The following is a 23170-nucleotide window of genomic DNA, read 5'->3' on the forward strand; positions in this document are numbered from 1 at the left end:
TTTGGTCAATTTAATATGTCCATTATGAATACAAATATTAATTTCTTAATTCAATATCAGTCATTAACCTTTATTGTAAGAATCCTCTCCTATACCTGTTTCTTCATCCGTATTTGTTTCCACAGTACAGTTTGAAGTGAGAATACCCATTCTTCCTCTCCAGATATCTTCCAGTTCCTCTTCCTCCTGCTGGAATAGCCAGTGGCCTGGCTTAAGAAGCTCCTCCATGCTGATGTCAGGTTTCTCTGCACAGTCTACACTTGTCTCTTTCACTGTATCACTGAAACACACTGCACAGTCTCTCAGACCACAGTTTATGATGCGGCTGCTCTTACGAGAGACTGGGCTATTTGGGAACAAGTTTTTTGAGGAGTTTATCTTCATGTGTTTAGATGTGTAATATAAGTGGCCATTCAGGTCTTTAAGTTTAGTGTAAACACTTAAGCAATTGTGACCACCTGATGAAGAAGGACACAGAGGCCCGCAGTGAGTGACCGAGGCAGAGCCATTAACCACTGGAGAAGAGGCTTTGTGATGGCTGGAGGAAACATTATCAGGTTTTTCATATTCAACCAATGTGAAAACCCTCATAACAGTTTCTGTGCATTCATAAACTTGGTTTAACTGTTGGGTCTCAACCTCAGTGGTTGGTTCTTCTGTATTGTCCAAATCTTCCACATCAACCGTATGAAGGTTTATTTCAGTTTGTTTAGTATGAATCACTGGTTCTACCTCCATTTCTGACTGTGGCGTTCGAGCTGAGGGTAATGTTTGGTTGTTTGAGTCATCATAAGTCTGGACAGGTTGAATCTCCTCTTTATTTTCCATGTCCAAGACACTGTTGTGAAAGCACTTGGGAAGATTGAAGCTAAGAGTGGATCCTAGAGACAAATAAGAGCCGATGTTTTTAACTGGTTCACTTGAAGTCTTGACAGCATTAGGCAAATTGTCTTCTGGAAAATAGTCGGACTTGTTATCGATGACAGAATTCACCAGCAACATGTTTTTTTTTATAAAAACCTGAAGTTTGGAGTTTGATCGACTTTCTTTCGCTCTCCTTTCTCCTTCTGGCCAAGTGTTACACCTTCGCCTGAAAATGCTTGAAGGTTTGCCAGACCTTTCCGATCCAACAGTGCCAAGCAGAGAGCGCCTTCGCTGGTTTTCCTCCTTACTCCTGATTGGCTCTTTCAGCTTGAACAAAGAACTTGGCTTGAATCTGTTGTGATTGTAAACCGTTCCTCTCTCAAGTGTGACATTTTGCCAAAGGAAGGAGGACGATTGCACTGAGGAGGAACCTGATGCAGGGGTTGTCACGTCCTGCTCTGCTGCATGTGTCGAGGACACAACCTCCAAGGCTCGCCCTGTGGATCTGTAACTATCCGAGACGTGCAAATACGTGAACACCTGCAAAAGAGAAGTGAATGCAAACCTTACAATATTATAAAACCAAACTCAAGGCCAGTTGATAATGGCCCACACACATTCTGAAAGCATTAAAAATTGAATGCATATACATACACAGCTGTGATGGCAATAGCCGAAGCATGACTAATACGATTGCATGCCAAGTTAATAAATCCTATATGGCATGTGCAGGCTTCACAGCGAATTATTACAATACACACCACCAGGAGGCATTTCAAAGCCACCCATGGAAACTTAATCATGAGCTCATTGTTTTACCACATGGGACAGGATGTACAGAGCCGGGAGAATAATAAGCACATGCATGTCTGGTTTGTGTGCGAGCTTTGAGTTGAGTTTGGAATGTGTCTGAAGTTAACACACTATTTGAAGTCACACTTACTCTATGAGTGACTTCAGTTGCCACTTCATGCCACAGGTGGTCGTCACTTTGGTTTTGGTTTATTTCTAGATTGTTGTGTGCAGATTTTTGCGTCGAGTTCTGACTGTAGCTTTGTGACTGAGGTTTTTGCACTTGATGCTCTGGATTTTGCATTTGATCAATGTCTGGTAATAGCTGCAGATATGTTTGGTTGTTGTTGCACTGCAGATTCTCTGGTAGGTGATTGCAAATTGATGATTCAGTGTTATATGTGGACAATTGGCTGGATATTTCCTCCTTGTTTGGTGACTGGTCTGGTTCTCCTTGGTTTTTGATTTGCAACTGTGCAAGATTTACACAAGATGACTTGGGTTTGGTCTCTTTACTCATAACTGATTCATTCGGCCATCTCACCTGAAGCATTTCTTTTGGATCTTGCATTTGCATTGAGTTTTTGTCTTGTGATTGACGTCTGTCTGCCTGAATGCTGTTTGCTGACTCTTCAAGTATTTCATTATTGTTGGGTGACCGTTGCTTTGTCACTTGGTTGATGCCTGAAGACTGTTCATCAAAGCTCAAAATGAGACAGATGCTAGAGCCTAGGGATGTCTTTGAAAGGCAGAACTCCTGACTAACAACACTGGACACATCATGCCTCCCACTCAGTTGCTCAAAGTTGTTTTGAGAGGGCTGTGTTTCAATAGCACTTCCTTTGACCTCTTCATTTACAATGCACACTGTTAGAAGTTTTTTTGAAAGGCATAGCCTAAACAAGGGGGAAAAAACTAATAAAAAATAAGTACAAAAATTATAGCACAATTTATTTATTTAAAATAATTTAATAAATTAGAATCTATATAAAATACAAAATATAATTCATGATGAGGGACTAATGCACACTGCATTATTTAAAATTACAATTTCAAATGACAAATGAATGCATGATTCTTACTGGTCAATTTAAGCATTTTGCTGTGATTGTAAAAGATTTCAACATAGTTGTGCAAAGTTGTGTTTCATATCTCTTGCATGACTATTTCTTCTAAAATAATAAGGCTAATTTTTGTTTATTTAGTAAACATCTGTGTATTAAGGAGGATAATGTGCAGTCAAATTGCCATTATTGTAAAATAAACCCCTTTAGGGTGATACAGGATCCTGATGGGGTTAATTTTGCCATTATGATCACGACTGTACATTATCCCTTATATATTTTAAATCATATTATTATTAAATGATGTTGAAAAAATTCTAGAAACCTGCTGTTGAAAAAGATAATTTGTTGATTCTGGTCTCCCATTCTGGTTTCTTTTAAGCTGCTCTCTTTGAGCGTGCCAGTTCACCTGGATCCATCCCAGCATGCTTTGCAACTCATCTGTTCTCTCCTTGATCTAAAGACAGGAAGATTATAATCAAGAAAACATCATAACGAACATTCTGCAGATGGACACTGCATATTTAGACAGCTGACATTGCTTTTAGATAACCACGTGGCAGCTGTAAGTAAATCAATCACACACTCACAATGTCTTTAAACTGACTCTCATCTGGCATAAGCATTTGACCAGCTGCAGCCAGATTGCTAAACTCATCCAGCTTTGTTTCAATGCTGCGATCAATCTCTGCAACTTCACTCTCTCTCCAAGCAGAGCTGCCAGCAAGGATACAGGATCTGGTGTTCTCCGTCCACGAACTACAGGACAGAGGAAAAGCGACTGTATCAAAATATCACATTAGTCCCAAACTAATTTAATATAACAAAACCACACATGGGAAAGTATTTCTTGCTAAAGTCGTTGGCATTAAGTATGAAATATTCACTAGGTATAATTATCCAAATTAGTCAGACTTTCTCTTCTTACATCATGGCAAGATAGTTATCGAAGTAGTCCTGAATCTGGTGGAACTTCTCCAGGTGCCCTCTGTTTTCAACCATGTTGCGGCCTACTTCCTCCCAAGCCTGCAGGATCGCCAGAACCTCTTCCCTGAGAGGGTCTCTCTGCTCTGGGGGATGAACTTGTAGCTGACTGGCTAGTCTCTCCATCTCTCTCACCTCTCCCTCAATTATATTATAATGAGCCTTTGTGGGACAAAAAAAAAGCATTCTTTAGCATGATGTTTATGACCTAAAATGTCAAGCTGAAACTCATTCAATCAATTTCAGGGTGCAGTTTCAAAACTAATCCATTATGAAGGATTCTATAAATAATTTAATATTGTGTTTAACCTTAGCAACTTTTTAATACCTAAGAAGCTGGGCCCATCTTTAACTATTGCAGGCAAAGATTAATTACTGCTCTAAGGTCATTCAAATAGTGACTAACATTCAATTAGTAAAGGTATTTTTTCATTATCAGACCTCTAGGTCATCCTGCTGCTCCTGTAACCCCTCCAGACCGCTGAGGTCAGGGTCACAAAGCACAGCCATATCTGTTTCTATGTCCAGGAGGTCCATACTGAGCTCAGCACAGCGGCAGAGGTGCTGGTTTATCCGCAATGTTAGAGTAGATAGCTGAGGAAAGATACATATTTAAATTAAATGTCAATTGTTTTCATATTTTATCATCTAATTCAATGACATTGATACATTTTGCCTTAAATTTCCAGAAAAAAAAACTCCCTAGAAAAATGGTAAGAGGTGTTTAAAGTCATTTTTTGTGATACAAATGAGTGAAATATGGTGCTTTTAATTTATTTATATGTAAATCTTTAAAATCACGTTGATATTGGACATTGCTTTGTGAAACAAACTCATTTTTTACCGAGCTTTGTAGATCATTAGTGATCTGGTCCTGCTTCCGGGGTCTTTCTTGTTCAGTTTGATGACTCATTAGATTTAGTGACATTTCTGCAGCCTCGTCTATATCTTGCCTTTGCAGAGATCCAGGAAAATCCTAAAGCAGATTTACAACAGTGTATTCATCACATTTTCTTAAATCATACACAAACACACCATGTTATGAGTTTGAAATTGAATAAGCTACTTTTCTTATATTCATGTTCATGTTTTGGTATCATTACAGTTTAATGAAGGTTATGATGATGCTTGGTTTACCTGACTTATTTTGTGACAACCACTGTGATCCAGCAGTTCAAGGAACTTTTCGAGCATTCCTGAACTGCATTCCTCTACATTTTCTGGGAGATGGTTTGAAACTGTGAGATCTGACACCATCTGTGCAGCTTTATCTCCGGATTGTTCTTTTTCCGCTGGTTCGGTCTTATTGTTCTCTCCATATTTCTTCTGCAGAGCATCCCAAAGGACCTCCACCTGGCTTAGGAGCTCCTCTATTTTGTGGTCTTGCCTTTGCTTTGAGCAGTCATGCTCTTCATTCTTTATTCAGTTTACAAAAGGCGATGGAAAGAGATAAGTGAGATCTTTTATAAATCAGTTTAGTGCACTGTAATGAAAAAAATCTTGAAATTGTATTACCATTCCAGTGGATGTTGTCGACTCCTTCAACAGCTTGGGTCTGAGACATTCTTGAGAGGAAACAGGGGTTGTTTGAGCCCTCTGGCCGATACAGCTGGGAAAACATTATGTGTTAATCAAATCTTGAAATTGTATTACCATTCCAGTGGATGTTGTCGACTCCTTCAACAGCTTGAGTCTGAGACATTCTTGAGAGGAAACAGGGGTTGTTTGAGCCCTCTGGCCGATACAGCTGGGAAAACATTATGTGTTAATCAACACTTTACTCAACAACTGCATCTTAAAATCCATTGTATGAAATTACATCAGACATTTATGGATCATTTACTTCATCAGTCATCCACAGATTCATTGTGAAATAAAAAACTAATTGCACCTCTCCCTGTCCTGTTTTTCAGAGACATTGTCCAGTTTGGAACAGCTGCTCTCCGACAGTGAGTCCCGACTGCCTACAGAACATTCGTCAACCGGACTCCACATCCTATGGGTCCACAGGCCTTGAGAGCACTGCAGAAATACATGATCAGGCATAGATTAAGTTTAATCATGTATAATTCATGTAAGAATATCACAGATACGGGGGGTGACATCTCTTGACTCGGCTGGTAAGAAACACCCTAGCCTCAGTTTAAAGCCTCAGGGTAAAAGATTGTCTCACCAAACAGAAATTTCAAACCAATCGACTTTTCTATGTGGTCATGACTGGTCATTTAGAATCACATGCTTGCAGATGTTTTTGGAGGCACTGCAGCTAACCTCAAATCCTCGGAGACGGTTTTGCTCTTCTTTGACGTCTTTTCCCATTACACTGTGACCCTCATTTCTAGCAAAGCTCTCAGGGCATGTGGTTAGAGGATCAGCGGGTAACGTTGACGGGCATTTTGAAGAAACATCTGTCTTCTGGTTCCTGTAGAAGTGGAACTAAACTTTACCTCTAATGGCACCACTGGGGCATCATTACTCTTCAAAAGATTTCAAACATATCATGATATTTTATCATCATTTTAGACCATGCAAGTCAGTAGACTGTAAATCTTTAATGCTAACAACTTGCAGATTGAAAATATAAAAATATCCACAGAACACTAGCATCATATCTTTGCAGGTTATGTAACTCTGGACAAAATTTTGCAGCAATTGTTTTGGGGGTGGGAAGATGTTATTTTTGGCAGGCTTTGTGAGCAATGATGTCATCTGATTAGCTCATAGTTAGTGATAGAGGATTCATTGAGAGAGCCAAAAAGGAGTGTAACCATTGTTTGTTGGCTGCAAAAAAATGGCTAATGTCTGCAACAGCTTCTTTTTTCAAAAAGACATCTAAAAGAATGTGTATGTAGTGATAATTTTTCCATAGACATTTTTAAAAACCCATAAAAAATGCTTGATAAGCAATTTTTTGTTTGAGAATAACAATTGGAGAGAAAGAGAGAGGTCTTAGCCCCATTATCCAAACCTATTCATATTGGAATATGTAATAATATTTAACATTCCTTCCTGATTTTCACATGTTTCCAAAGTTATTCAGTTTTTAGTAATATATATTTATAATATAAATATATATAGGCCCAACAAATCATTTGTTTCTAAGGCCACTGGGTGATTTTTGTGTATGTGTGGTTTCAGTTAGTTGATTGAAAATTTAGGGGAAAATTGCTTGAAAAACTTGAATCATGATTTCTGTGTGAAAGCATTCTACAAAGATTTTACACATAAGAATGTGAACTGTGGTATTCAATTAAATATCAATTGGACAAATTTTGTGTAGTACAAATTTCATCACTACATGAGTAATCAATCTTTTTTTGTTTACGTTTTCCCAGAAAATAAATGATCCTCCTTAAAAAATTTAATCAAAATTATTTTTTAAACAAAAATCTTATCAATGTATGGATCTGCTAAAAGTGAATTTTCAATAGCCTCAGGCCTAATAGACATGAATTAAATGCTAACACAAAACTCTAATTAAGTGAGTAGGTAGGTAGGTAGGTAATTAGGTATAAGAAGGTTATTATAAGTAGGGCTTATTTTACTCTGGTTTGTTGTTAAGTATTTCTGTATTAGTCTGAACTAGTTGCTTTAGTAGTGAGATTTATGACGAACATTCAGACAGTTATTTCTTATAAGTTCCTTCCTCTCTGCACGGGCACATTCCTCTAGATGCGTTTTCACAGAGTCCCTGTCTCTCATCATCATATCTTCATACCATACATATGAGCTATTCCTCACATCTGCACCAGAACTGAGGCTAAATCTTCTGCTGTCACAGCCTTTGTTCATCAATAACCACCCTTTCTCTATTTCTTTCCCTGTCTGTCAGTCTTTCCTCTCTGACACTTTCAGAAGTCAGAGGTCACATTTCAAATTTGAGTTTCCATAATGGTGTGAGTATTTTGTGGAATTCTGTGTCTAAAGCTGTTGACTGTTCTGTGATAAGAGCTATGATACAATGTGATATTTTGTAACTTAAAAGGGTGACGTTAGCTCAGCCACTAATTACAGCTTTCTATAATGGTATTGGCAATGTTTTAAACCAGTTGTGCATGGATTAATAGAAAAATTATCTAAAAATCGCTCATTAAGTATGCAAAATAATATTTTTGTAAGCGCTTAAGTGACATTTGTCTTCCTGCACACTTTAAAAGGATACAAAACATTACATAAACTGGCAAATGCTTAAACTAATCAATGCGTGAAACTAAATACGTAGCATTTGCGTCAAAACAACATCTACCATCTATGATCTAAGACTCTGCAATAGGTCAGTATCAAAATAAAAGACCATAACATTACGTCACTACACCACATGTCAGCTCCACTCCTGCATTTTGACAAGTATGGATTCCATTTCAGCATGATGTCATTTACTATTCCAAGCTTTAAATATGACATTACTGCGCTCAAAAACTTTGTTTACTATTGTTTTTTGTTCACAGGAGGACAATGGGAGTAAGTGGACTTTCGCTTACTGGAGAAAGTCCTGGAGAAGTGCCCAGTTCTCCTTCACCTCGGCCTGTTTGCATGTAACTCTTCTGGCCAGGGTTGGGTGGAGAGTTGACAGGCAAAACGCAGACTCATTCAGCATCTGGAAAGAGAGTTGTCCAGGGAGGGGTGGGGTCATGGAAGGAAATTACATCATTCATTTGGAGTTAATTTGCTACAGTCTGTGTGTGAGACTAATACAACCGTCTACTATTTGGTTGAGTGAGAAATCATACATAAAAACACAAAGTGACTGTGGCACTGTGACACTGTTTTGATGTTCTCAAATTCAGGTTTACATAAGGAGACAGTATTTCCTCTAATGAGATCATGGGTTGACTTACGTTGATCTGACAGGCAATTTCTCTGGTCTCTTTGTCGCTTTTTTGGATTTCGCCCGCCAATACACGGTTCCTCTGCAACGAAATTCATCCTGGATCAGGACTTGTATTACAATCATGATTTATAAAGACAGTTTGAGGTCTTCTCTAAATGCCAAAAGTAATCAACCCTTGTTTGCACAACCTTGCTGTTAATGGCGCCAATGATGCTGTCGGCTTGTTGGTAAAACGACGAGACGTCTAGAGCCAACATGAGATCCTGATGATAGTCCCTCAGGAGTGACCTCAACTTCAGCCACCTGCAGAGAAACCGAGCAGTTTGTGTCACTAACAAAAGAGTAATAATGCTCTATGCTCCATTGTGCCAGGAAATCTTACGATTTGTCAACGTGGTCCCCTGGGCTTTGTCTTCTTCTAAACATTTCCAATCCTAAATCTACAGCATCTGTCTTCTTCTGAAGAGGTCTTTTTGGTTCCTCCTGGCACAGGAGATGAATTAAGAGTACATGAGGTAATGGTACAAAAAGACACATTAATAAACAAAACAGAAGCATCATTACGGTGCATTTAACCTGCATCAAGTCCAGACTCGTCGTCAGTTGGATGAGAGAGTTCTCAAAGTCTTTGAGGTCTCTCCTTTGGCTGTGAGACGTGTCCTCCGGTTGATCATGTGGGAAAGTTGGCATGCTGTAATCATAATGAAGATTCCTTATCTTCCTTCCTTTAGTGCATGGATCAGTCTGTAAAGATATATAGCGACTAGAATATGAGCTTTACACTGTGTTTTCAAAGTTGTAAATTAAACAATGATTATAGTGCGTTTTACAAAAAATACTGTTTCAGTTTTCAGTTGAAGTATTGCAGTATTCAGTGTCTACTTTAAAGTTTCACATTTAATTCAATGTGTTTCTAGCCATTTCTGAGTGAAAAGACCTATTTTATTTGTGTATGTGGATTCAATGTTTTTTGAAGACACATCTGAAACTTTTTTTTAATTTCCTAATTTTGTGTTTTTATTTCTCTTTAATTTAAAAATATTTTTATTGTGTGTTTTTTATAGCAGTAGTGTTCTATTATGATTTTCTTCTGTGCTAAACACAGATTTTAGAGTGTAAAACACAATAATAGCAGGATCTGAGTCTGTTGGCCCACCAACAATACATGAGCCTGCAGCAAGGTGTGGTACTTCCAAATATTGATCTCATCTCTTAGCAGTGGCGTTTTATGTTGCAGATCTTGCATTGCTTAACTTGCATTCTACACCACTGCGATGACTGCGAAAAAATTCTTTAAGAGTGCGCAAACCACACCTTCTGCCCTTTAACATTTATAGTTTTGTTTTACCATTTACACAAAATCAAGTATAAGTTGTGGAATACTGTAACATAATTTGGCACTTATTTATCCATAAAGTGCATCACAACCAATAGTTTAAACATTATATCATTAGTGTCTGATCATCAGTTTAGACTCAGATCCTTCCCTGTGTGTTCCAGTTTGGAACTACTCTCCATTTTTTATGGGGAAATTACAAGTTCATCTCGGCTGTGGGCTTGTGTAATGAAGGGCCTTGCTATGACCTCATCTCAATGAGCACAGTGTGCAAAACTGTAATAATCCACACAGATTTTTCTTCTTTTTTCCCCCCTCTCACAATAAGACAATGTGTTCTTGTTGTACTCATTTGTGCTATGAGAAGCTGCATTTCTAGTTTTGCAGTGGGAAACTCCTCGCAGACGTTTGTGGAGACTGTGTATGGGCAGGCGGTAACTGTAACAATTTAACGAACAGCTCATAAAAACTGTTGAGAGACTGAGAGAATAACAAATATGGAGCTGGTGTTTGTGCTGTTGGTTTGTGACTTCTGTGAAAAAAAAATGTTGTGATGCCAACTAACTAAAAATGTTTACATTTGAAAAGTGTAGAGTTTGGTTTGTTTCTGTTTGTGAGTCTAAAATTGCATTCATTGAGAATCATTTAAAATATTAAAGTGGGATATGTATCTCTCTCTCTCTCTCTCTCTCTCTCTCTCTGTGTGTGTGTGTGTATATATATATATATACACATACAACTTTATCATTTACAATTATAGCTAATATTTTATAATTTCATTCAAAAAATTAAAGAAGATACATGACTATAATATTTTGTAATATAACTTTAAAGTACTGTATGTCTCTATGTGCAAAGAAGCAAAGAATTTCTAGCTATATAATGTCCACCACATGAAAACAATGCAGTTTTGCTCACCTCCAGCTGTGCACCGGGCTTGTCACTTTCTTCAATAAGAAACAGCTTTTCAGTAGAAGTACTTGGCTTGTTTGTCTCACAGTTTGTCACATTAAAGTCAGTGACAGTCTGGTTTTCAGCATTTGCACACATAGCGATCTTCCTGATGGATCTGGAAGAAGCTGGTGGGGACACAGAGTCCCTGTCATCTTCCTCTTTAATATTGTCTGAAAGTCCCTCCACAGGTGTAGATGTGGACACTCTGTCCTCATGGAAAGGAGAATTGTCATTGTTTGAGTCGTTTCTTAGTTCACAGCAGTCCAGAACTGGTACAGGAAGCATGATGCTCACATAATCCAGACATTTGTTTTCGGAGGGGACAGATAACTTGGTCCCGATAGTGAAAGGTTGGATCCTCTTCATTGCTGTTCTTGCTTTAATCATCTGATTGAGGAACAAATAAGCATAAAACAATAAAACACCATTCTCAATGTTTAAAAGAATCCTCCTTCTGGTAAATCCAAGCCTGAGTAAACCAAGTCACTCAACAAAGCTAAATGGTCCACTTTGAAGTCTTCTGAGACACTGTAGACAGACTTTTGAGATGCAGACTGCAGGAACTGTGGAGAACGTGACTCCAGCCTCACTCCTGCACAGACTATGAGAAAGCGAGAGGGGGTGAGGGAGGAGAGGAGTAAGAGAGAGTTTAGTAGAAACAGGGTGAGGTCACATGGCCCCATTTGGAGGGAGAGAGGGCTGTAAACTCAAGCTCTAAAAGCTTCCTCCCCAATAAGAGGTTGTGGGCAGATAAGAGTCAGAAACACAGAGTCGAGCCCTCTCTGTGGCCTTGCTTCTCGACAATGATGTCATATATTTTTCCTCAGCTGTTCCCTTTCACTTTCCTTTTTTTTTTCTCATGCATTCCTTTTGTCAGATTTCATACAGCATGCATACAATTCACAGATCTTTTATGTTACAGAATATTTGGTTCATCTAAAGACACATGTGCTTGGATACTTCCTGCAACAAAATAAACAGAGAAATACTGCTAGGTGAGTAGATGCAGGAGGCTGTAAGTGGTTTAGACGGTGGTAGCCTCATACTATTATCTAAATGTTTACAGAGCAGCAACAGGGGAAAACATTGCACATTCTGGCTGTGGCCCTCCTCTGATTTAAACCAGGTGTTTGGTGCAATGTGTTGTAATAAGCTACTGTATAGCACTTGTCTGAAAGGATCGGTTTTATCTCAAAATGCTGATAGTCCTGACACTTAATTAATTAATTAGTATGAAGTTTACTTTAACAGACTTAAAAGTTCATAATATAGCAGTATATATATATATATATATACATACATGCATATACATACACACACACATACACATATACTTTATATCGTTATATATTATATAAATATTCATTATTATGTTCAAAATTAAATATATACATATATTTAAATTAAATATCATGGCCCTCCTCTGATTTAAACCAGGTGTTTGGTGCAATGTGTTGTAATAAGCTACTGTATAGCACTTGTCTGAAAGGATCGGTTTTATCTCAAAATGCTGATAGTCCTGACACTTAATTAATTAATTAGTATGAAGTTTACTTTAACAGACTTAAAAGTTCATAATATAGCAGTAAGCCACACGAGACAAATATATAAACGCCAATAATATAATATAATATAATATGTTTATGATTGTGAAGCAACATAGCAAACTAAAGGTGTTGTTTCCCATTTTTTAAATAAAGTATTAGTTTAAGTGTTTCATGCTAATTTTTAAAAAAGGGAAATAAACAGCAACATGTCAAAAAACAAAACATAATGAAATATAACGACATTCCCGAAATAAACACTATGCAAGATAGGCTAATAGGGCTAGTTAATGCTTGTCTAGATCTAAAATTATTTGTACCAATTCTACACTGCTGTACAAAGAACAGAGATTCCTCACAGATCTACAACAGCCCAGTTTGAGCCTTTGAGTGAAAATCTATGCAGCAACATGATGTTGGATTCCTTTCGATGTGGCTCATCCTTTAGCTTGTCTTTTCATGAAGAGACTAAAGTGTGAACAAAGCCTTTAGTCACAGAGGCTCCCTGCAAATCTTTTTTTCTTCGGGCTCATGCCTTTTAGGCTTCTCTTGGGTTTTTATTCTCACGATATAAAGTCAAGGTTGCTTGAATAATTATGCAGGGACAACCACAGGGGGAGTCATTCTGCAGGTAATATGAAATTGAATATTTTGATTGGTAAATCCTTTGATTGTACAATAGTCTGACATTTGAGATGATGATGAATGACTTGGTCTAACTAGAGGCACTTCTGACGTAATGCTTTAAACGCCTGTTCAAGAAAATGTCCTACCGGAGTTGTTTCTTCAGCTTCTATGATAATCCCTTCAATAAGATGTAGCTACTCATTTTAATAAAAAAAAATAAAAAAAAATCTGTGTTTAACATGAAGTACTAATAATGTCAAAAATACATCCTGATGTACATTATAATGTTTTTAAAAACCTTTAAGAGTTTTTGAAGATTTTTAACCAGTTCTTTAGATCTGCGGAATGTTAGCTATTTGTTATGGGAGTCAGGCAGGAGATAGATGGTGGGTAGCCTACATGATCCTTGCAAACCCGCCAGATGGAGGGGGAAGGAAAAAGGAGGGATTTTTTAAAATATACTGTTGTCTCCTTAATAAACAGTTATGCTTCAAAAAGAATTTTACTAGGGGTAGAATTGCTATATTGCTATATATCAGTGGTTCCCAAACCTGTCCTGGAGGACCCCCTGCCCTGCACACGGTAGTCCTGTATTTTTATAGATGATTTTATTCTGACCTTTTATTTTGTAGATATTTAAGGACTTTTATTTTGTTTATTCGTAAGCTATTGGAGGGGAAGTCACGTGACACAACACAAATTCGGCTGTCATATGATTGTAGTTTCATTTTCATCATGGCTGTGCTGTACCTCAGTTTTCTGTTCCAGCTATTCTTCTGTCTTGTTTTTTCTTTACCCACAGGTCGAAACTCCATTTGCGGTTATAGGGTGAGTTTTGGCTTAATGTGTGAATATTTTTAAGTTCTTCGTTGTAGGACCTTTAAGAAAGGTTTGACTAAATGTAAAACATTGGGGTAAATATACAATAATAACCTTGGTATTTATTCTTTTTAATTCGTAATTTTTGCACCTATTGTCACTCTATTACTATAGTGATTTGGGCATGTACCTTAGCAATGCCATGTTTTTGTACATATACCAGTAAAATAAAAATGAAATGATTGTATAAATGAGGAAGTAAAGCTATTATTGTTGTATCTCTCCACTGATAATGGCCTTGTTGAATCTCTGCAGTCATGTCCAGCCACAAATCCTTCCATGCTGAATGTCCATCTGGTTCCTCACACACATGATGATGTTGGCTGGCTCAAGACTGTGGATCAGTACTACTATGGAGGTGAAGATTTGCTCATGTCTGACTTGAAAGTGTTTGTTCGTAACTTGCATTGGTATGTATGTACGTAGTAGATCGCATTCTTCATGTGACTGTCCAATGATGTATGCGTTGCTTGTCATATGATAATGGCAACACATTGAAGTGGTAAAACTTAATGTTTAACCTCACAGCATAATACGTTTTTCTGGTGTCAGGCAGGTTCAGGCATGTAAATAAACCACAAACCTCAGTTTTTTAATCCAGTTATTGTTTTTTTCAGACCGAAACAACATCCAGCATGCAGGAGTTCAGTATATTTTGGACTCGGTAATAGACCAGCTACAGAAGGATCCAGCCCGAAGGTTCATCTACGTAGAGACGGCCTTCTTTTACCGCTGGTGGAGGCAACAGAGCCAGAGCACACAGAGAATTGTAGCACAGCTGGTCAATGAGGGTGAGGAGGGTATTTGTTTTTAGGTTTGCGATAGTAAAAAAAATAAAATTATATATATATATATAAGTATACAAAAGTCAAAATAATACAAGATTTGGGACCCTTTCTTCTGTTACCTCGATAGGAATTATATTCCTTAAAGCAATGTATTGTAATTTAAACGTTGTGTGTTTATGCCATGTACATTAACAGGCTGGGGAAGGGGTGTTACATTTAATGTTTTTTTTTTCTTCTTTTTTTTAATTATTATTATTATTATATTTTATTTTATATATATATAATTTTTTTTATAAGTTTCTATTTTGTGCATAAAAGAAAATTAATCCTGACATTTGTGATTATTTCAAGGTTATTCAATGACTGAATAAAAACTTATTTGACAAAAGTGAAAATAATAATACAAAAAATAAATAAATAAAAAAGATTAGAACATATATTTAAAACACATTTTTACAAAATTGGTGCAAAAATTAATTCTAAATTTAATTACGCTAAAAATGTAATGTAAAAACATTAACAGGCTGGGGAAGGGGTGTTACATTTAATGTTTTTTTTTTCTTCTTTTTTTTAATTATTATTATTATTATATTTTATTTTATATATATATAATTTTTTTTATAAGTTTCTATTTTGTGCATAAAAGAAAATTAATCCTGACATTTGTGATTATTTCAAGGTTATTCAATGACTGAATAAAAACTTATTTGACAAAAGTGAAAATAATAATACAAAAAATAAATAAATAAAAAAGATTAGAACATATATTTAAAACACATTTTTACAAAATTGGTGCAAAAATTAATTCTAAATTTAATTACGCTAAAAATGTGATGTAAAAAGTACTAGAATACTTTTTTCTCACCCCGAAATTATATAATTATTTCCCACCAAATATTTTGGATTAAAGTGAAAAATATTTTTCACACATTTCATGAATTATATGAATTTCTTTCTTTCTTCATAGGTCGTCTTGAGTTCATAAATGGTGGCTGGTGCATGAGTGATGAGGCCACCACACACTACAGCGCTGTCATAGATCAGATGACTCTGGGTCTGCGATTCCTGAATGACACTTTCGGTGAATGCGGTCGCCCCCGGGTGGCCTGGCACATCGACCCGTTTGGACACGCCCGAGAACACGCCTCCATCTTTGCTCAGGTAACCATGGCACATTATTTGAGACTGGTGTGAATGGGTGGCATAGTGATGCTGATGACTCTTGAATTGTTTACAGATGGGCTATGATGGTTTCTTCTTTGGCCGTTTGGACTATCAGGACAAAGCTCGCAGGATGAAAACCAAAGAGATGGAAATGCTCTGGAGGGCCAGTGAAAGCCTGACACCACCTCTCGCTGATCTCTTCACGGGTACTAATCTGTAAACGTGCTGCTTTTTGCTGTTTGATTATTCAAATTCAGTTTTTCAAATTCTCCCATAGTACAGGATCAACACTTTCTGTTCCTTGGTGAGTTGTAGATATTCTACTGCTATATATAAATTATATTTAAAACCATTCAAAGATTTCAGGTCAGTCAATAAGATTCAATTGATCTTACAGACCTTGAACTTTATATATATTAGCCTTATGAGATATCTTGAACAACTACACAGGGTATGGGTATGTGGAAGTGTGAATATTTGTTGTCTTAAATGAGCAGACACATGTTTGGGCCTTTCATCTCTAAAGGCGTTCTCCCCAATGGCTATAACCCACCTGAGGGCTTCTGCTGGGACCAGTCATGTGATGATGCTCCCATAAGAGACGACCCAGACCTTGAGGACTACAATGTGGATGAGATAGTACAGAAGTTTTTGAATGCTTCTTATAGGCAGGTAAGTAAACAGCATTGCAGCAATTCTCAGTGCAGTCAATCATATGTAAAGTTCACATGTCTGTGATAAGCATGGAGGTGCCACATCAAGAGATTTCTGTTTCCAGGCTGCCTTTTATAAGACAAACCACATCATTATGACCATGGGTTCAGACTTCCAGTATGAGAACGCCAATCTCTGGTACAAGAACATGGACAAGCTGATCAAGTATGTAAATGCCCTGCAAGCTAAAGGAAGCAAGGTGAATGTGCTTTACTCGACACCGTCCTGCTACCTACAGGAACTCAACCTAGCCAACCTCACCTGGTTAGTGTTCATATACATCTAATACATTTGACTGTACATGTACTGATAAAGAGGATCTCTCTCAAATGTTCCTGGACTTTCTTAGGCCTCTGAAGACTGATGATTTTTTCCCTTATGCTGATGATGCTCATGATTTCTGGACGGGTTATTTTACTAGTCGACCAGCACTGAAGTTATACGAGAGACTGAGCAACAGCCGGCTACAGGTGATGCCTACAACTTTTTTTCTCTGGAAAAAAAAAAACCCAAAACAAAAATACACGTCTACTGTGTTTTTTTGTAATCTGTATTGTCTGATTTTGATCTTCTAGACATGCAACCAGTTGGAGGTGCTTGGTGGGCCCAAGTCCAAATCGGGACCCTTTGGTGAAGGGGACAGTGATACCATGAGTAAGTCTACATCTGTTGTAAATATGTCACTTCTGTTGGCTTTAATCGATTGGTCTGTTTGACATTTTGTCTTGTCGCTCAGAGAGGGCAATGGGTGTTGCTCAACATCACGATGCTGTGTCTGGGACAGAGAAACAGCATGTGGCATATGACTATGCTAGGAGACTGGCTACAGGCTGGGCACATTGTGAGGTACAAAAACATAAGCTGCCATTTATTCTGCATGTCTAGAAACCTCACAGGAACTTCCTAGTAACAACTCTAAACACACTAGCAACTATATAGTAATGCCCAAACAACCACCCAGAACATCCTAGCCACCACTCAAACACCCTAGCCACTCTGCCTTTCATGTTTTAGGTGCTGGTTCGTAATTCTCTGGCTGTTCTCAGTGGTTCTGAAGCTCCACGTGTGTTCTGTGAGAATCTCAACATCAGTGTGTGTCCCCTCACAGAAAGCAGCCATAAGGTACTATACACAGATTTCAGTAAATGCGTTCATATAATAAAAAGCCCATTCACTATTGAATGATGATCTTTCTATTTCTTATTTGCTCTCAGTTCTCTATGAATGTGTACAATCCTCTGGGCAGGACTGTAAGCTGGCCTGTTCGTTTGCCTGTCAATGGTTCAGTGTACAGTGTTACTGATGCAAACGGGAGAGCAGTGGACAGTCAGGTTGGAAATGTGTTTATATCACTTAAGTGTACATGCTACATTTATGATATGAAATCATCATGTCTACTTCCCCTGCTGTCTGTCAGGTGGTTCCACTGTCTAAGTCCACACAGGAAGTAAGGCGGAACAGGGGTTATGCTAAAGGTGAGCTAGTTTTCCAAGTTGAAGCTCCTCCTCTTGGCTACAGTACATACATCATCTCCATGCTTCGGGATGAGCCTCCAGCATCCAGCGCCAAACCCACAGTCACTCTCTCCATTCAGAACAAGGTACATGGAGCAGCACATGTGGAAACATGTGGAAATCTGTTTAAAATTTTCACTAATCTAAGATACTCAAGACAAATACCATGTCAAGATATTAAAAAAATGTTTATTAAAAATGGATTTTTACCACCGAGGCTGCATTTATTTGATCAAAAATGCAGTAGAAACAGTGGTAACACTTTAGAATAGGGAACACATATTCACTATTAACTAAGAGTTTTCCCTTAGCTTATTAATAGTTAGTAAGGTAGTTGGTAAATTTAGGTATGGGGTAGGATTAAGGGATCTAAAATATGGTCATGCAGAATAAGGAATTAATATGTGCTTTATAAGTACTAATAAACAGCCAATATGCTAGTAATACACATGCTAATAAGCAACCAGTAAATAGTGAGAACTGGTCCTTAAAATAAAGTGTTACCAAAACAGTTATATTGTGAAATATTGTTAAAATGTTAAATATACAATTTTAAGTATTTAAATATATTTTAAAAATGTAATTTATTCCTGTAATGGCAAAGCTGTATTTTTAGCATCATTTCTCCAGTCTTCAATGTCACATGATCCTTCAGAAATCATTCTAATATGATGATATGATTTGTGGAAACCATGATTCCAGGATTCTTTGGTGAATAGAAAGTTCAAAAGAACGGCATTTATGTGAAGTCTTTACGGTAATGCATCCTTCCTAAATGAAAATATTTGTAAAAAACAGCAATGCTTTGTTTATTTTTAAACAAGTAGTTTTTTTTTTATTTTTGGAATTAAAAATTAGAACATTAAAAGAATATGACATAACCGATTATATTTGTGTGAATACTCGCCAAAATCGGTAGTTTGACATAACTTGCCATATCGTATTGTGCTTAAGAACTCTTTTTACTATCAAACACGTCCTCTGTCTTATTTTCCTCATTCACACTAATGTGTCAATAACTTTAAGTAGTTCTGCACTTTTTGTGATTATTTTGCAGTTAAATGCCGGATCGCAAAAAATTTGATGTTTTGTTGATTTTGTGTTGTTTTGCAAATCAAGAAAAATTGGAGCGATTTGCTAGTGTTAAATATCACTAAAATTGCATATTTGGACTATTTCATGTTTCAGTTAGCATAAATAATACATCTGTTCTTCTGTATGCGTTTTAGTTCTTGAAGGTGACCTTTGACGACACCACAGGTCTGTTGAGCAGCCTGACAGACCTGGAAACGGACCAAACCATTCAACTCACTCAGAACTTCTACTGGTCAGTTTAGGCTGATTCAGAATCAGTCTGTCCCTTCCAGTTTCTATCTACCATAGTATTACCTTTGAGTTTTTTTATATGAGTTTTTGATATGATTTGATATATTACATTATTTTTTAAATTACCGTGGAGTATCAGGTAAGTACAATGATATGTAGTATGTTAATGATTTAGTATGTATCAAAAAAGTGAATCATTCCAAAAAAATGAAGTAATGTGTGTTTTTGTGCTTTTTGGTAATTACAGGTATAATGCAAGCGCTGGGAATAACAAGGAGAGCCGTCAGACGTCGGGCGCTTACATCTTCAGACCAAATTCTTCAGACCCCTTCGTCATTAACAAGACTGCTGAAACACAGATCGTTACAGTGTCCAGCACAGTTCAAGAGGTAACACAGAGGTTCAGCCCATGGGTGTCTCAGGTTGTTCGTTTGTATGAGGGCCACAGGGAACTGGAGCTGGAGTGGACTGTGGGACCCGTGCCTGTTGCGTGAGTCAACACACACATGCACACATTTCTCTGGATTATAGATTTGTTGCGAAAATTAAAGGAAGGCTTAATAGCATTTCCTCTCTGACGATCTGCTCTCTTTCTCTTTTCAGAGATGGTTTAGGGAAAGAAGTGATCACTCGTTTGGACACAGACATCAAGTCCTCTGACTATTTCTACACTGATTCAAATGGCAGAGAGGTTCTAGAGAGACGGTGAGGAGATTAAAATAATAGAAGCGTTGATCACAATGACATTTTAAAATGTATGTAAAAAAATATTTTTAATTGTAATATTACTGTTTTTACTATATTTTTGATCAAACAAATGCAGCCTTGGTGAGTGTAAGAGACTTCTTTAAAAAACATTAAAAAACCTTACTGATCGCAAACTTTTGAACAGTGATGTATCTCAGCTGTTGGGAAAGTAATCTTGTTGTTTTGTCATCGTAGGAAAGATTATCGGCCCACGTGGGAATTGAAGCAAACAGAGCCAGTCGCTGGGAACTACTATCCAATCAATTCTCGTGCTTACATCAAGGCAAGTGTCATTCAGCCAATCACGTCAGCTTTCTTGTCTTTTTTGGGATCCTATGTCTATGTTTATTATTTTGTTTGTATATTTTAGGGTCAGTTTAATTTTATTTACATTGACATGTTCTCTTTCATTTGTTATCTTCATCCTCGCTTTCTGTTGTCACTCAGATTTTCATAAACAAAATTCTAATATGTTTGTGTGCATTTAGGATGACAAGCATCAGCTGACAGTGGTGACCGATCGCTCTCAAGGGGCCAGCAGCCTCTATAACGGCTCGCTGGAAATCATGGTAAAATAAAATGATCGTCCCTTTTCTCTGTCAATCTCTTTCAGTTCAGTTTCATTTAAAAGTGCTTTGTTGATATAACAGAAGGTACAGTGTATTTTCAAAAAACAAGACTTAAACAGAGAACAAAAACTAAAATAATGAAAAATAAATAAACATAAAAATGTGTGACACTGTTCATTATGTATAATTTCGAATTAGGTATAGATTATTTTTCACCCACAATATTTTTCTTTCTCCACATATACTTGAACATTTAAATAAATGTCCATAAACCAGACTTCACAAACTGATTTTAAGATTTTACTTTTTTGTTTTGCATTCTGTTTTATTTTTTGATATCAAATTTATATCAATTATATTATATACAATTTATATAAATATTTTAAAATGTATTTTAAATATTTTATTTATAATTATTGATATTAAATATTTATACATTTAATGTATAATTAAATTTATTAATTTATATTTATATACATTTTTATTCTTAGTCTCGTGTTCATATATATTAAGTGCCTCCAGAAGCTTCCATTAGGACACCATATTCAAATATATTTTTATATATAGTTTTGTAATAATATAGGAATATTATATATATTATTAATTGTGACATGGTCTCAATATGCTAACAGCTAATCAACAGCTCTCTCTCAGCTGCACAGGAGACTGCTGTATGATGATTTTAGGGGGGTGGGAGAGCCTCTTTCTGAGCCAGGAGAGTTTTCTGATGGTTTAGTTGCCCGAGGGCGTCTGCTGCTGACCCTCTCTCCACCAGACACGGCCGCAGATGTCCACAGACCCCTCGCACAGGGTATGGTGCTCCAACCCCTGCTCTCCTTCCAGGACGGCACACCTTCTGCCAACACTAAACTGGAGGTTTGTAGAGGGTCAATGGATGGATGAAGTGAACTAGTAAACTCTGCAGATGACTGAAGAAGTGACTGATCATTCCCTCTTTCCCACAGTTCTCTGGGCTTCAGACTTCTCTGCCCCCTGCTGTTCACCTATTGACACTGTCTCAGTGGGATAAAGACACGGCTCTGATTAGGCTGGAACATCAGTACCAGGCCAAAGAGAGCAAAACACACTCGCAGCCTGTTACAGTCAACCTACAGGTAACACATATTTTTCATTCCCACTTACACAAAAAGTAAATCCTGCTGCAGTCAAATACTAATTGTGTTTCACAGGGACTAAGGGCTGTATATAAATTCTCTGAACAAACATCCAAAAATGACTCTCCTTAATAAATATGACGGATCTGCTGTCATGCAAGATCCTGTCGCCCTGCAGAATCCTGATAAGTTGCTGTAAAAAATCTTTCTTATGCATTTAGCACTGTGCTAAGATAGTTGGATAATCTGTTGCTAACTGAAAACAAAGTGTAACTGAAAGTTTTAGCTTCAGTAATGTAATCAAAGTAATTACTTTACAGGACTTTCATGTAAGATATACACCAGAAAGTGATTTTTCGGTTATTTATAATCAGGCAACAAATAAACACCCATAAAATAGTCTCAGCCAATGGAATCTCGTTGGAGTCCAAAGGTGATAGGATCTGACATGACTGTATTTAATAGTTTTAATACAAATTTGTGACCTTAATATTTTTATATTTATTATGTTTTTATAAAAAGCAATAAGGCACTTAAAGCAGTGAATGTAGTGAACAGTGACCTGTCGTGAATGTAGTCAGCTTAATCTTGAGTGCCTTATTGCTTATATTAAATTAGAAAAACTGATAATGAATCATTTTAATATTGATTAACTTTGTGTGTGCAGAAGCTGTTTTCTACTCTCGAGGTGCTCGGAGCGTCTGAGATGAGTCTAGGGGCAAATCAGTGGAAAGAGGACATGAACCGCTTGCAGTGGAACACAGGTTACAATTATTAATTTCTCTAATTTTTAAACAAATTATCTCTCAGATATAATTAAAGTGTTTGATGGGTTTGTCTTTCAGAAAAGACATCAAAGCCCCTTCCTCTCAGTGCCAAAGACCCCTCACCATGGGAAGTGACACTAAACCCAATGGAGATCCGCACTTTGTTGTTACGGGTACGACAGCTGTAGAACTGACAACCTACAGATCACCGCAAGAGCAAATCAGTGTAGCATTGGAGTATCCAAACTTGCCACTGATTCATTAAGAGCTCAACTACACTGCATCATCCAACTAGAACTGGTTCTAGGGACCAAAAATCTATCTATCAGTTTTTTTTGTTGTGTTTTTTTATTTGGATATGGATATTCAGGACACATAGTGTGCCATATGTTCATAAAGACGTATATGATCCACAAGAATTTCATTCATTTCATTTTCATTCATTTCATTTTCATGCCCACACAAATGGGCATCTTGTATTTCTTCATCTGTGTTGTAGACACAGATCTCCTAATATTCATTTGTGCAATAATTTGATGGTATTTTTCTACTGTGCCTTTCATATGAAAATGACACTTTTTTTTTTTTTAA

General features: G+C 37.1%; 1 protein-coding gene and 1 pseudogene across 1 annotated transcript; one reads left to right on the forward strand and one right to left on the reverse strand.

Moving 5' to 3' along the window:
- On the reverse strand, positions 1-11408 carry LOC107695058 (uncharacterized; annotated as a pseudogene).
- A 2303-nt stretch (positions 11409-13711) lies between these two features.
- On the forward strand, positions 13712-23158 carry LOC107695060 (lysosomal alpha-mannosidase-like). The gene is made up of 22 exons (XM_016494844.1): positions 13712-13824; positions 14131-14233; positions 14493-14666; positions 15631-15824; positions 15901-16033; positions 16354-16499; positions 16606-16805; positions 16891-17011; positions 17117-17195; positions 17278-17387; positions 17556-17663; positions 17756-17872; positions 17959-18141; positions 19285-19382; positions 19629-19871; positions 19985-20086; positions 20324-20411; positions 20617-20697; positions 21352-21573; positions 21663-21812; positions 22480-22576; positions 22658-23158. Exons 1-22 carry the CDS (start codon positions 13732-13734, stop codon positions 22765-22767), a joined length of 2952 nt encoding a protein of 983 aa, XP_016350330.1. The 5' UTR covers positions 13712-13731; the 3' UTR covers positions 22768-23158.
- Positions 23159-23170: the final 12 nt, after the last annotated feature.

Source organism: Sinocyclocheilus anshuiensis, unplaced genomic scaffold (assembly GCF_001515605.1).
Source record: "Sinocyclocheilus anshuiensis isolate Anshui unplaced genomic scaffold, SAMN03320099.WGS_v1.1 scaffold26, whole genome shotgun sequence".
NCBI lineage: Eukaryota > Metazoa > Chordata > Actinopteri > Cypriniformes > Cyprinidae > Sinocyclocheilus > Sinocyclocheilus anshuiensis.